The following is a 12443-nucleotide window of genomic DNA, read 5'->3' as shown; positions in this document are numbered from 1 at the left end:
CAACCATGATGAGGACCTCTAATATTTTATTCTACCTCCTTCATCACCAATCGTGTTATTTTGTTTAAAGCTTTCATTTCCCCCACTTTGTTCAACATGCAATAATTACTATTGTTTACTTTGCAGTCCACAATAAATCATATTTATTGACTTATTTTTCTTAGTTTTCTGTGTCCAGTATCATTTCTTTCATCTCATACCTTTTTTATTCCCACCTACTTTTTTTTTCTTCTTTTTTTTTGCTGAGGGGCATCCTTCTATATTTCTTTTAGTAATAGTGTGGGATAGTAAGCCTATTCTTTTTAGGTTTGTCTTTATTTTGCCCTCACTCTGAGGATTAGTATAAAAGCCTATATTAATTGTTTTTCCCACATCCCTTCTGGCCATTTTCGATGCTGATGAGACCTCTGCTGTTAATATGTGGTTCATTTGTAGATAATCTGGTTTATTGTCTGGGAGTTTCTAACATTATCTCTTTATCGTTGATGTTCTATAGTTTTACTATGATATGCCTGGGTTTGGATTTATTTTTATTTATCCTGTTAGGTACTTGGATCCAAGTCTGTCTTCAGATCTGGAAAGTTCTCAGCAATTATCTCTTCAAATATTGCTCCTCTACCATTACCTCCATCCTCTTCTGGAATTGCTATTGGATGAATATTGGAACCTTTCAACCCATCATCCATGTCTCTTAACTGCCCTTTTATATTTTTTTAATCTCTTTGTTTCTCTGTGCTGCGTCCCTGGTGAGTTTCTCAGTATCTACCTTCCATTTCCAAATTCTCTCTTTAAAACAAACAAGACAAAACATAAAAGCCTTTTTTGTATTGTGAAATATAAGACACATACAGAAAAATGCATTAAATATCAATGTACAACTCGAAAAATTACTATAAAGTCTCATGTAACTTGTTCCTAGAACGCTGCCAATCCCAAGAACCTCTATTTGCCCCCGATCACAACTTCCTCCCTCTCCCTGAGATAAACATCAGCCTGACTTTTATCATAATCACTTCCTTGCTTTTCTTTGTAGTTCTAACACTTAAATGTGCAGCCCTGAACACCAGAGTTTAGTTTTGCATGTGTTTAATATTTGATATATTAAAAATATAAAAGAGGAGAGAGAGAGCATGTGCATGCATATCTTAGTCACTTAGTATATATTTTTTTTGTATTTTTTGATCTGGCTTCTTTCAGTCAACATTATGTTTGTGAGATTCATCCACAGTATTATACATAGCTGTTTTTTTCATTCCTTCTTATTGCCATATGAAATTATTGAAGTTCAGTATTTATTCAGCTATTGATGATATTCGAGTGGTTTTCAGTATTTGGCTATTATGAAAAATGCTGCTATGAACATTTTTGTATATGCCTCCTGATGTAAATATATTCACCTTTCTGTAGGAGTAGAATTTCTAGGCCATAGATTATGTGTGTCTTCACTTTGAGTAGATAATGCAAACCATTTTTCACAGTAGATGTGGCAAGTTACACTCCTACCAGCAATGTGGGGGAGTGCTAATTTACTCATCATCTCTATCTAGTCTAGAGTTTACCCCATCTATTACATTTTTTGTCTTATTTAATATTTTCATTTCTATAGTTTTTATTTGGTTATTTTTCACATCCACCTGATTTTGTTTCAGTTCTCTGTTTTTATTTTGATTCTTAATTTCATGTTTGTTTGTTTTTAAAATGGAACTCATTTCCTAATTTATCTCCGAATACTTAAAGCATATGTATTTTAAAATCTGTGTTAGGCCAGAATGAACTCTAGTCCAGCTATTAACTTTGTTGGATTTCTTTCTTTCTTTTTTTTTTTGAGACGGAGTCTCTCGCTCTGTCGCCCAGGCCGGAATGCAGTGGCCCCATCTCGGTTCACTGCAAGCTCCGCCTCCCGGGTTCATGCCATTCTCCTCCCTCAGCTGGGACTACACGCACCCGCCACCACACCCGGCTAATTTTTTGTATTTTTAGTAGAAATGGGGTTTCGCCGTGTTAGCTAGGATGGTCTCGACCTCATGACCTCGTGATCCGCCCGCCTCGGCCTCCCAAAGTGCTGGGATTACAGGCGTGAGCCACCGCGCCCGGCCTTGTTGGATTTCTTAATACAAGAGTTCTTCATATAATTTAGAATTGTCACTTCCAGCCTTGTCTTCCATTAAGCCATATAGCCTCAGTCAGCAAATACACACTTGCTTATTTTTCTTACATTCCTACACAAGTAAGAGAGCGCCACCTAGCCCCTGGCTTCAAGCATTGAGCCTGATTCTTTCTATTCCCTGTCTTACACAAAACATTTTGGACCCCTTTCTTCTGGAGGAACCAGTTCCCAGCCACCACTCCTACTCCTTGACACATACAGAAAAATAAATCAGAAGCCATCATGCTCGTGGCTTCAGTCCTGTTTGGTTTTGTGTTTCCGTGTCTGTCCACATAGATGTTATTCTGTATTTGAGTCAGCATGTTGTTTCTCTTTTATATAGTGTCTGTTATCCTCTGTGGTTAGAACAAAGGGGATTTTTGAAGTACAAACTCATTATTTCTGCTCATGTAAGCATCTGCATCTTCTTTTTCATCACCAAGAGAACTCTTTTTCTCTCTCTGAAGCCCCTGGCAGGTGATACTAAGGCCTGACATTTTAACACTTCTAAATTCTCATTTTCAATATTTGTAAAAAGAAATTGGTGTTCATGATCCTTAAGTTGTTCTGTGACATTAAACTCATATTAAACTGGTTAAATTTGTCCCACCCTTTCTAGTTGGAAAATATTTCTCAGTAGTGGAAGAGACTGGAGCAAAATAGAGCCACTGAATGGTTCTGCCTTCCCTCTGGTATCCTTGTTCCTCTTCTTTTTCCAAATACTGTTTCACAACACAAAAATCCTTTTGGGAACTTTTAATGTGATTATGAACTTGAGCTTATGACTTGAGACTTCCGACTTCCATGTTCTGTGTTTTGTCACTAGAATATGGATTTCCCGAGGCCAGGGTACTTGTCTATCTTGTTTACCACTCTGTCCCAGCAGGCTGGCAGATAATACGTATCCATTAAATATTGTTTAAATACAGAATCCTATGTTAGGCCATTTTTTTCTTTTTAAATATGAACTTCAAAGAGGGTTCCCTATATCACCTTATTGGTTTCTTTAAATGTCTCTTCCCCTATTTTTTCTTTGGTATGGTTTAATGATTATAGCATTAAGATTTCCTTTTTAGAGTTTTTCATCCTTCTTGAGCTAAATCCCGATTTTAGGTATAAACCTATGTAGTAGATTATCTATTGCTGTGTAACAAGATTACCACAAACTTAAGTGGCTTAAAACAACACATGTGTTGTTTCTCAGTTCCCATGGGTTCAGAATCCAGGCACAGCTTAGCTCGGTACCCTGCTTGGAGTCTCACAGGGCTGCAGTCAAGGTGTTGACTGAGGCTCTTCTGTCATCTGAGGTTTAATCTGCTTCCAGGTTCATTCAGGTTATTGGCAAAATTCAGTTCCTTGTGGTTGTCTGCTTCCTTAAAGTCAGGATGGGAGGGAATATATCCAGCAAGACAGGCACAGTAAATCATGTAATGGAAGCACATACACATCACCACACATATCCCATCACTTTTGACATGTACCGTTGGGTAGAAGAAAGTCACAGATATCACCACACTCAAGAGGCGGTGATTATGCAAGGGTATGAACATCAAGAGGCAGGGATCATGGGAGCCACCTTAATTAAAAGTCTATCTGCCACAAGCATATAAACATTGTTTATGAACTTTTACAATGTTCTTTCTTGAAAAGTATACTTTCTGAGCAATAAATGCTTTTAATTGTAGTTCCCCAACTTGTTACTGAAGTATTAATGAAATCTGTCACTTTTCAAAAATAATGTTGCTCCAATTCAACTCTTCCTTTTCTCTATGCAATTAAAAATGCTATAGAGTTAGACACTGTATTTGTAATATAATATATACAAATTAACTACATTATAAATTATATATGTACAGATACATGGCACTGTAGTATACACAAAACTGTGTTTGCTATGCCTGATGGATGATTGTAAGCAATTTAGGGTAATCTTTACTTTACGTGATTTTTCTTCATACTCACCAATTTTCACCCTAATTGCCTTGTAAGCTACAATTCTACTGCATCCTGAAATATCCTGCTTTATTTTTATACTGTTAGTGGCAGTGGCATTCATGTCAAGGGGCTTTTGAAGAAAAATGTGTTTGCCTGCTATGACATTACATCAGATCTACTTGATTATTTTTAATTCAATCTTCGTATAGCTTATTTCTTAACCTTTCACTTTCCAGGCTACGTGTCTAGTTTTAAAATAATTTATTCCTCTTGCCCTGTTATAATTTAATTCATTATTCTTTACACCCTCTCACTTTCATTGCATCTCCCTTAGTGTACAACTGTTAGGCTTGCATGCATCTTTTCCAGGGAGTCATAACCTAGAACAAGGGCTGATTCAAATTTGTAGATGATATACTAAAGTGTTGGATCTTTATACTTAGGATGTAACTTATGGCAACTTAATTGATAACAAATAAGACAGTCACCTTCTATTTATCACTTTAGGTTTTGGCTGCTATACTCTTTTCCTGTCCAACTTTGAAGCATTATACCATCTTCCATTTTTTTTTTTTTTTTTTTGAGATGGAGTCTAGCTCTGTCACCGTGGCTGGAGTGCAGTGGCTGGATCTCAGCTCACTGCAAGCTCCGCCTCCCAGGTTTAGGCCATTCTCCTGCCTCAGCCTCCCGAGTAGCTGGGACTACAGGCGCCCGCCACCTTGCCCGGCTAGTTTTTTGTATTTTTTAGTAGAGACGGAGTTTCAACGTGTTAGCCAGGATGGTCTCGATCTCCTGACCTCGTGATCCGCCCGTCTCGGCCTCCCAAAGTGCTGGGATTACAGGCTTGAGCCACCGCTCCCGGCCAACCATCTTCCATTTTATTTCCTGCCTCTGAATTCAGAAGACCACATGTCTTTTGTGAATTTAGAGGTGTCTCTCATTTTTATTTCTTTTTTTTTTTTCTTTTTTTTTTTTTTTGAGACGGAGTCTCGCTCTGAGGCCCAGGCTGGAGTGCAGTGGCCGGATCTCAGCTCACTGCAAGCTCCGCCAACCGGGTTCACGCCATTCTCCTGCCTCAGCCTCCCGAGTAGCTGGGACTACAGGCGCCCGCCACCTCGCCCGGCTAGTTTTTTGTATTTTTTTTTAGTAGAGACGGGGTTTCACCGTGTCAGCCAGGATGGTCTCGATCTCCTGACCTCGTGATCCACCCATCTCGGCCTCCCAAAGTGCTGGGATTACAGGCTTGAGCCACCGCGCCCAGCCATTTTTATTTCTTTAAAAGCTAAATCATACCGTGTATTATATCCTGACAGCAAAATTATTTACTTTTTTCAGATAAGTGTTTTTATCTACCTTTTATTGTGTTATATTGAAACTAGTCACTTCTGTATATTCCTGATGACAGAATTTAAAACAATTATCTCCTGGAGCCTTAACAGTAACTATGTATTTTTTTTCTTTTGTTTTAATCTAAATGATACTCTGATTCTCAACTAGTTACCTCTAATCAAAACCTTGATTTTCCTTTTGCTAAAATCATATTGCTTCCTCTTAAAAATATGGTGTAAACATGTCACATCCTATCTTTTTCAATGGAAATGAGGTATATCAGCATGTGGTTTCCTAGAGTATAAAGTCCCACCAGCTGTGCCACAAAATCACTTTACTAAACTCCTAGCACAGTGGCTTCTAAAAATTCATAGTTTAACTCTACTTGCCTAAAACAATTATGTATGCATTTCTTGTTAGATGCCATTTAAGGGCAGTGTCTTTGAGAGTATAAGGAGGAGGGACACCTGTTTTTGCTTTTGTTTTTCAATTAGGTCTAGAATTATACTGCCCATGGCAGCCATGGCCACATACAGCTATTGAGCACTGGAAATGTGGCTAGTCTGAACTGAGATGTGCTGTTAAGTGTAAAGTATATACCAGACTTCAAAGATAGTACAAAAAAAAAATCTCAATAATTTCATATTGATTTCATGTTGAAATTATTTTTTTAATACACTGGGTTAAATAAAATATTAATTTTACCTTACTTTTACCTTTTTAATGTGGCAAAAATGTAAATGACATATGTGACTCATTTTATATTTCTATTGGACAGCACTGGTCTAGAAACTCTTACATATTTACTAATATTTGGCAGCTGCTATCTCTGAATTGTCTGTTTCCAAAGGAAATTTGAGAGTAAAGTTCTTAAATCTCTTTAAACCAAAATTTTACTTAGTTCTCTTGAATGATCCCTCTAAGTACCTAAATATGTAAATGTGTCAAACTTAGTAAGTACAACAAGTTCTTTTAGGCAGGGAATGAGCTGTGTTAGAGTCCCTTGTAAGGTATTTGTTGAATTGTTTTTGTCCCATTTTTAAAGCCTTGTCATATTTGCACAGCTATGTCAGATCTGTTCCTCAAATACTTTTTGTGGTTAAAAAGTCATTTTATGTATGTAGTAATACAGAGTACTGTATGTATGTCTACATATATAAAAATGTATAAATGTATAAACAGAATACAGGCATTCTGTAGGTTTGCAGTAACATAGTAACTTCTCATAGAAGCTATGAATGATGGAATATACCAGCATATTCATTCTCTAGTTTACTTGCATCTTGACAACTGACAATAAGAAGGCATTACCATTTGTAATTCAGTTAATAGAACTGGGACAGGTCCCTACATTTAATATCACCTGACATTTGGTTTGGAGTGACTCTGTGGAAGTAATTTACATTAATAATCTATATGAATGAACTATCAGAACTAAAAAAATTTTCTTGGAATTCCTAGTGGTTTGTGCTGATACTTTTTTTTTTTGCCATCAGGATTTTTTTATAATAGCTTTATTGAGATATAATTCATATTCCACACAATTTACCCTTTTAAAGTATACAGTTCAATGGTTTATAGTAATATTATATTTACAGAGTTTTACAACCGTCACCACTATCTAACTTTAGAACATTGTCACCACCCCAGAAAGAAACCCCATAACCACCCCCTATCCCCTAGCCCAGGCAACCACTACTTTCTTTTTCTATGGATTTGTCTGTTCTGGACATTTTATATGAATGGAATCATACAATATATGGTCTTCTGTGCCTGGCTTCTTTCACTTTGCATAATGTTTTCAATGCTCATCCATGTTGTAGCATGTATTAAGACATCATTCCTTTCATAGTCCGATAATACTCCATTGTATAGACATACTGTGTTTTATCTATTCATCAGTCACTGGTGTTTGGCTGATACTTTAACATTAAAAAAATTAATGAAGTCAATATTTACATTTAGTAAAACCTTCACATATATTCTCATATTGAGCCTCACAGTAGTTTGTTTAGGTAAGTATTGTCATAGTTATCATTTTATAGGTGAAGAAATGGAGGCTCAGAAAGCCTAAGTAACGTAGGCAAGTTACTTAATTTACTAAGATTAACTTACTAAAGTGCTTAGATTAGTTACTAAGATTACACAGCAATTAGGTACTAGAACTGGGACTCAAAGCCAGTTTATCCAATTCTAAAATATGTTTTTATCGTTATTGCCACAGCTCTAGGTGATTTTGTTTTAAAGAAAAATTACTCACTAGCTAGCTTCTTTGCTTTTTTATTTTATTTTATTTTTTTTATTTACTATACTGTTAGATATGGGAAACAGACTTGAAAAAACTTTTAATGTGGCCTCTCCCAGTAATTTTATGAATAATATGGCAATATATTTCTAAGTGATAACATACCTCAGTAGCTTAGCAACAGACAGAAAATTGTTCAAGAAGCAAACTGACCAACAGATCGATGTCCACCTATGGGGGCAAAACCAAGGGTGTGCTGGAAGGCTCACTTCTTTTCCCCATCCCATGAAAAACTTTTATTAGTGACTTAGACAAAACTATGTTTGTATTAGAAGACCTAGTTTATCGTATTTGTCAGAGTCCCAAAATGGAAACTGAATTCTGTCCATCTGGTTGTGTCATACACAGAATATGCTCAGTAAAAACCTTTGATTGTGATAAAATATGTTCTGTCTTGGATTCCTTTTTTTCTTTAGGGTTCTGTAGCTATAGCTGGTGCTGTTATTCGCTGGCTAAGAGACAATCTTGGAATTATAAAGACCTCAGAAGAAATTGGTGAGTGTGTTCTAACAAAAGGTCAGAAAATCTGAAAAATGACACATTTCAGTATTTTATCTCTGCAATCTGTGAATACTTATGCTTTGCCCCAAATGTGATCCATAAATTATATAGATCCCTAGTATGAGTTTGACTTATACAAAAGACTATTTTGTGAAGACTTATAAAACAAGGAATTGTCATAATTAGTGGTGGTTATTAATAAACTGGCAATGTAGGGCATAAGAATTATCCAAGTGTAAAATTGAACACTGGAGATTGCCAGAAGCTGCAGATAGAGAAGTTGAGTTAAATTTATCTGATGAGAAAGAGCTTTAACTCTTAGATTAGAGTGAGCATTAAAACTCTGGTACCTATAATTTAAGTATTAATATGGCTGTTTTCAGTCTATAGATAATTAGTTTGAGCTTCCCTAGTCACTCTTTCATCCGCTTGTTTAACTTTGCCTGAAGGTGAGACAATCAGAAATACATTTCTGATTAGGGACACACTAGAGGCCACTTTTTCATCTCCTAGTCAGCAACCTTAAAAATAGTGGAAATGAGCTAAAATACCTTAAAGAAATGCATCTGGTTCCTTGATTTCTTGAGCTAAGCTACATTTTAGTGGGGGGTATTTAATGTGGGAGAAACTCGTTTTTGTTGATCCTAGCATACTACTGTAGTTAGCAACATTTTGCTCTACCAATGAATTGGAAACCAAAACCCCTGTCCTAATTTTTCTAATTTTTAAAATAGGTGTGCTTATTTAATAATACACAATATTTGTATGATTTTTGTTTTGTTTTGTTTTGCTTTGTTTTTAATGATAGAAAAGCTTGCTAAAGAAGTAGGTACTTCTTATGGCTGCTACTTCGTCCCAGCATTTTCGGGGTTATATGCACCTTATTGGGAGCCCAGCGCAAGAGGGTAAGTATTGAAAATATGGTGTGCTTTTGGGGATCTTGATTTATTTAGTAAAGTTATTAATAACTAATTAGTTTCTTATCTATTTTCAAATAATTATAATGTGTTGAGAAAACCTTTTCTTTTTGGAGAATATAATTTCAGAAACTTTAAGCTCCAAGAAGTTATGAATCAGCTGACAATAACCCCTGCCATATCCATATTCATGTTATCTTTTATCTTCAAGATGTCTGCAAGTTGTATAGTGAAGGGACATCATCATAATGAATATTGGTTCAGTTTTACGATGCCATCATCTCTTCAAATGCATCATAAACTTTTTCATGTATGAATGCAGAATTGTGAAATATAAGGACTTTCTGAGTTACCTAATGATTATGTCCAGTTTTCTCTTCCTGGACACTTCTATCTACCAAATTTGACCTTTTCATATTTGAGATATTTCAAATTGATTGGTTTATACCATTCTAATCTGAAAATCTTTGTGCGTATTTTTAGGATAATCTGTGGACTCACTCAGTTCACCAATAAATGCCATATTGCTTTTGCTGCATTAGAAGCTGTTTGTTTCCAAACTCGAGAGGTAACAAATACGGGCCTGTTTTCTTGTACTTAGTTCACTTTTATCACTCTTAAGTTATATGGTAACACCTGAGCTTTATTCAGTACTGAAAATGTAGTTAATCAAATATTAAGGCTACCTAAATACTAATCTAAATATAAGCAGGGTTTTTTCCCTTTTTCCAGTTGTCATTACCTTCTAAGTTCCTGTTCCCTGTCAGGCACTGAGAATTTTATGGTTTTGGGGAGGCTGAGTGGCACACATTAGGCAAAGGAAATAGCACAAACATAGGCATCAAGGCAGAAAAACAGGGTACCAAACAGAGTTGTATAGCTTAGCTGAATATCAAGGTGAATGCAGAGGTGTAGTGAGAGAAAAGGTTGGCTGTGAGCAGATCAAAGAGGGCTTAGAAGACTAGAATAAGAAGTCTCAATTTATTCCATAGGCTCTTGGAAGCTCTTGAGAGTTGAGTGGAGGCTTGCCATTTTCAGAGATGTTACTATGAAATAGATTTATAACATTAATTGCACTGGTTTATTTAAGATTTTGGATGCCATGAATCGAGACTGTGGAATTCCACTCAGTCATTTGCAGGTAGATGGAGGAATGACCAGCAACAAAATTCTTATGCAGCTACAAGCAGACATTCTGTATATTCCAGTAGGTTAGTAAGTCTTCATTCCTTTAAACTCCTGGAGTAATGTTTCTTGGGAAAAACTAGTTCTTTGGGCATATGTAACCACAAAGATGTTGATGGAACTCTCTCCCCTCAGTGAAGCCCTCGATGCCCGAAACCACTGCACTAGGTGCTGCTATGGCGGCAGGGGCTGCAGAAGGAGTCGGCGTATGGAGTCTCGAACCCGAGGATTTGTCTGCCGTCACAATGGAGCGGTTTGAACCTCAGATTAATGCTGAGGGTACATTTAAATAATGAAATGTTTAGTGATAATACTGTGAAAACGACCTTAGTGCATGGGAGTTTTGTTTTTCTGTTTAGTTGAAAGTTAAGGAACCTGCCGGGCGCGGTGGCTCACGCCTGTAATCCCAGCACTTTGGGAGGCCAAGGTGGGCGGATCACGAGGTCAGGAGATCCAGACCATCCTGGCTAACATGGTGAAACCCCGTCTCTACTAAAAATATATTTTAAAAAAATTAGCGGGGCGTGGTGGCGGGCGCCTGTAGTCCCAGCTACTTGGGAGGCTGAGGCAGGAGAATGGCGTGAACCCGGGAGGTGGAGCTTGCAGTGAGCCGAGATCGCGCCACTGCACTCCAGCCTGGACGACAGAGTGAGACTCCGTCTCAAAAAAAAAAAAAAAAAAAAAAAAGTTAAGGAACCAAGTAAAATAGTAAATGTTATCATTGCAGATTCGGGTACTAAGCATGTTGGGCTTTACTGAATAAATGTGAATGACAGAAATCGTTGCTTATCAAAAGAACTTCTAAAATCACTTTTTAAAAACCATTTGCTTTTAATGTTTATGGTCCTTTAGTGTAGGATAATAATACTGACACACTGTCGGGTATAGCTAGTTAGAACAGCCTTTTTTAAAGTGAGAAGGAAGATATATCAGCCACTCATCTCTAATGTCTATACCAGATCATCTTTGGTGCCAGTGGTCCAGCTTTAGGACATAATTAGCTGAGTTAAGAGACACTCTGGTAACTTTTAAGCACAGCAGGACTAACCTGATGAAGGCAGCAACAATTTAAGTAAGTGAACATTAGATATCTGATACACTGTGCTAACTAAGCTAAGCCACAAGCTATGATCAGCACTTTCACTAAAATGTAGTGATGCCATTCTTAAATTTAAATAAATGTAGAAAAAATAAGGTTTTATATATTAGAATTGGTTTTATAACTTTTTAAAAACCTATGCATAAAATAGCATCAGCTGGGAATGGTGATATGTGCCTATGGTCCCAGCTACCCAGGAGGATCTCTTGGGCCTAAGAGTTCGAGTCCAGCCTTGGTAACATAATGAGACCCCTGTCTCTTAAAAAAAAGAAAGCATCAAAGTGGATTTTAAGATATTGGGAATAAGCTTTCAAATGCATTTTTGTTTGGTTTTCTGGGAGACTATGCCAGTGTTTCTCAATTTTATTCATTCAACATACAAGAAAATGAATTATAATACTAGTAATTTTATAGTCAGAGTATACCATGTACCTTGATTTAGAAATGTATTTCAACATCTGATATTCTGTCATTTTTAACTTTTGCAATACTGGATGAAATATGAAGTTCAAAAAATGTTTTTACTTTTCAAAAAAAAAAATCAACTTTATAATAAGCAAATAATGTCCAGAGCAGGTATATGGCCTCTTAATGCCAATCTCACTCTTAAAGCAAGGAAACTCTATGTCAAGACAGCCATCTCCATTCGTAGAAGAGCCATCTTTGCTGGTGTTGAAGGCCTTAGCCTGGGGTTGATCAGTCATGCCCTATTGTCCTCCCTCTCACCAGCCCTCACTCCTCCCCATAAACGAATGGGCGCCTAGATATAAATAGTACATTTTGCCAGCAAACAGTTGTTTATAGCCAACCACAGGCCAGAGACTGTACTGATGTGGGGATATAGAGATGAATAAAGCCTTATCTTCTTACCTTTTTTTGCCCTTCAGAAGATTAAAGTATATTGGGAGCAGTAGACAAAACCATAAAAATTCACTGTGGTAGCTGACATCCTAGGGTATGTGTGAAGAGGGGGCGGGGATAGAAATGGGGCACCAGAAAGCTTTCTGAAGTGAGTGATTCTTGAGC

The 12443-nt window shown here is 36.9% G+C and overlaps 1 protein-coding gene across 4 annotated transcripts in view; it reads left to right on the top strand.

The window, feature by feature from the left end:
* Positions 1 to 12443, top strand: part of GK (glycerol kinase) — a 79157-nt gene that overhangs the window by 57526 nt on the left and 9188 nt on the right. For all 4 annotated transcript variants that reach the window (XM_007991355.3, XM_007991356.3, XM_007991352.3 and 1 more), the window contains 5 exons: positions 8132 to 8210; positions 9025 to 9121; positions 9617 to 9701; positions 10224 to 10344; positions 10454 to 10597. In XM_007991355.3, the coding sequence (XP_007989546.1) occupies positions 8132 to 8210; positions 9025 to 9121; positions 9617 to 9701; positions 10224 to 10344; positions 10454 to 10597 (526 nt within the window). The remainder of the gene's footprint in view (positions 1 to 8131; positions 8211 to 9024; positions 9122 to 9616; positions 9702 to 10223; positions 10345 to 10453; positions 10598 to 12443) is intronic.

The sequence above is a fragment of the Chlorocebus sabaeus genome, chromosome X (assembly GCF_047675955.1).
Source record: "Chlorocebus sabaeus isolate Y175 chromosome X, mChlSab1.0.hap1, whole genome shotgun sequence".
NCBI lineage: Eukaryota > Metazoa > Chordata > Mammalia > Primates > Cercopithecidae > Chlorocebus > Chlorocebus sabaeus.
The sequence above is the reverse complement of the archived record's forward strand: the minus strand, read 5'-3'. Positions and strand labels throughout refer to the sequence as shown.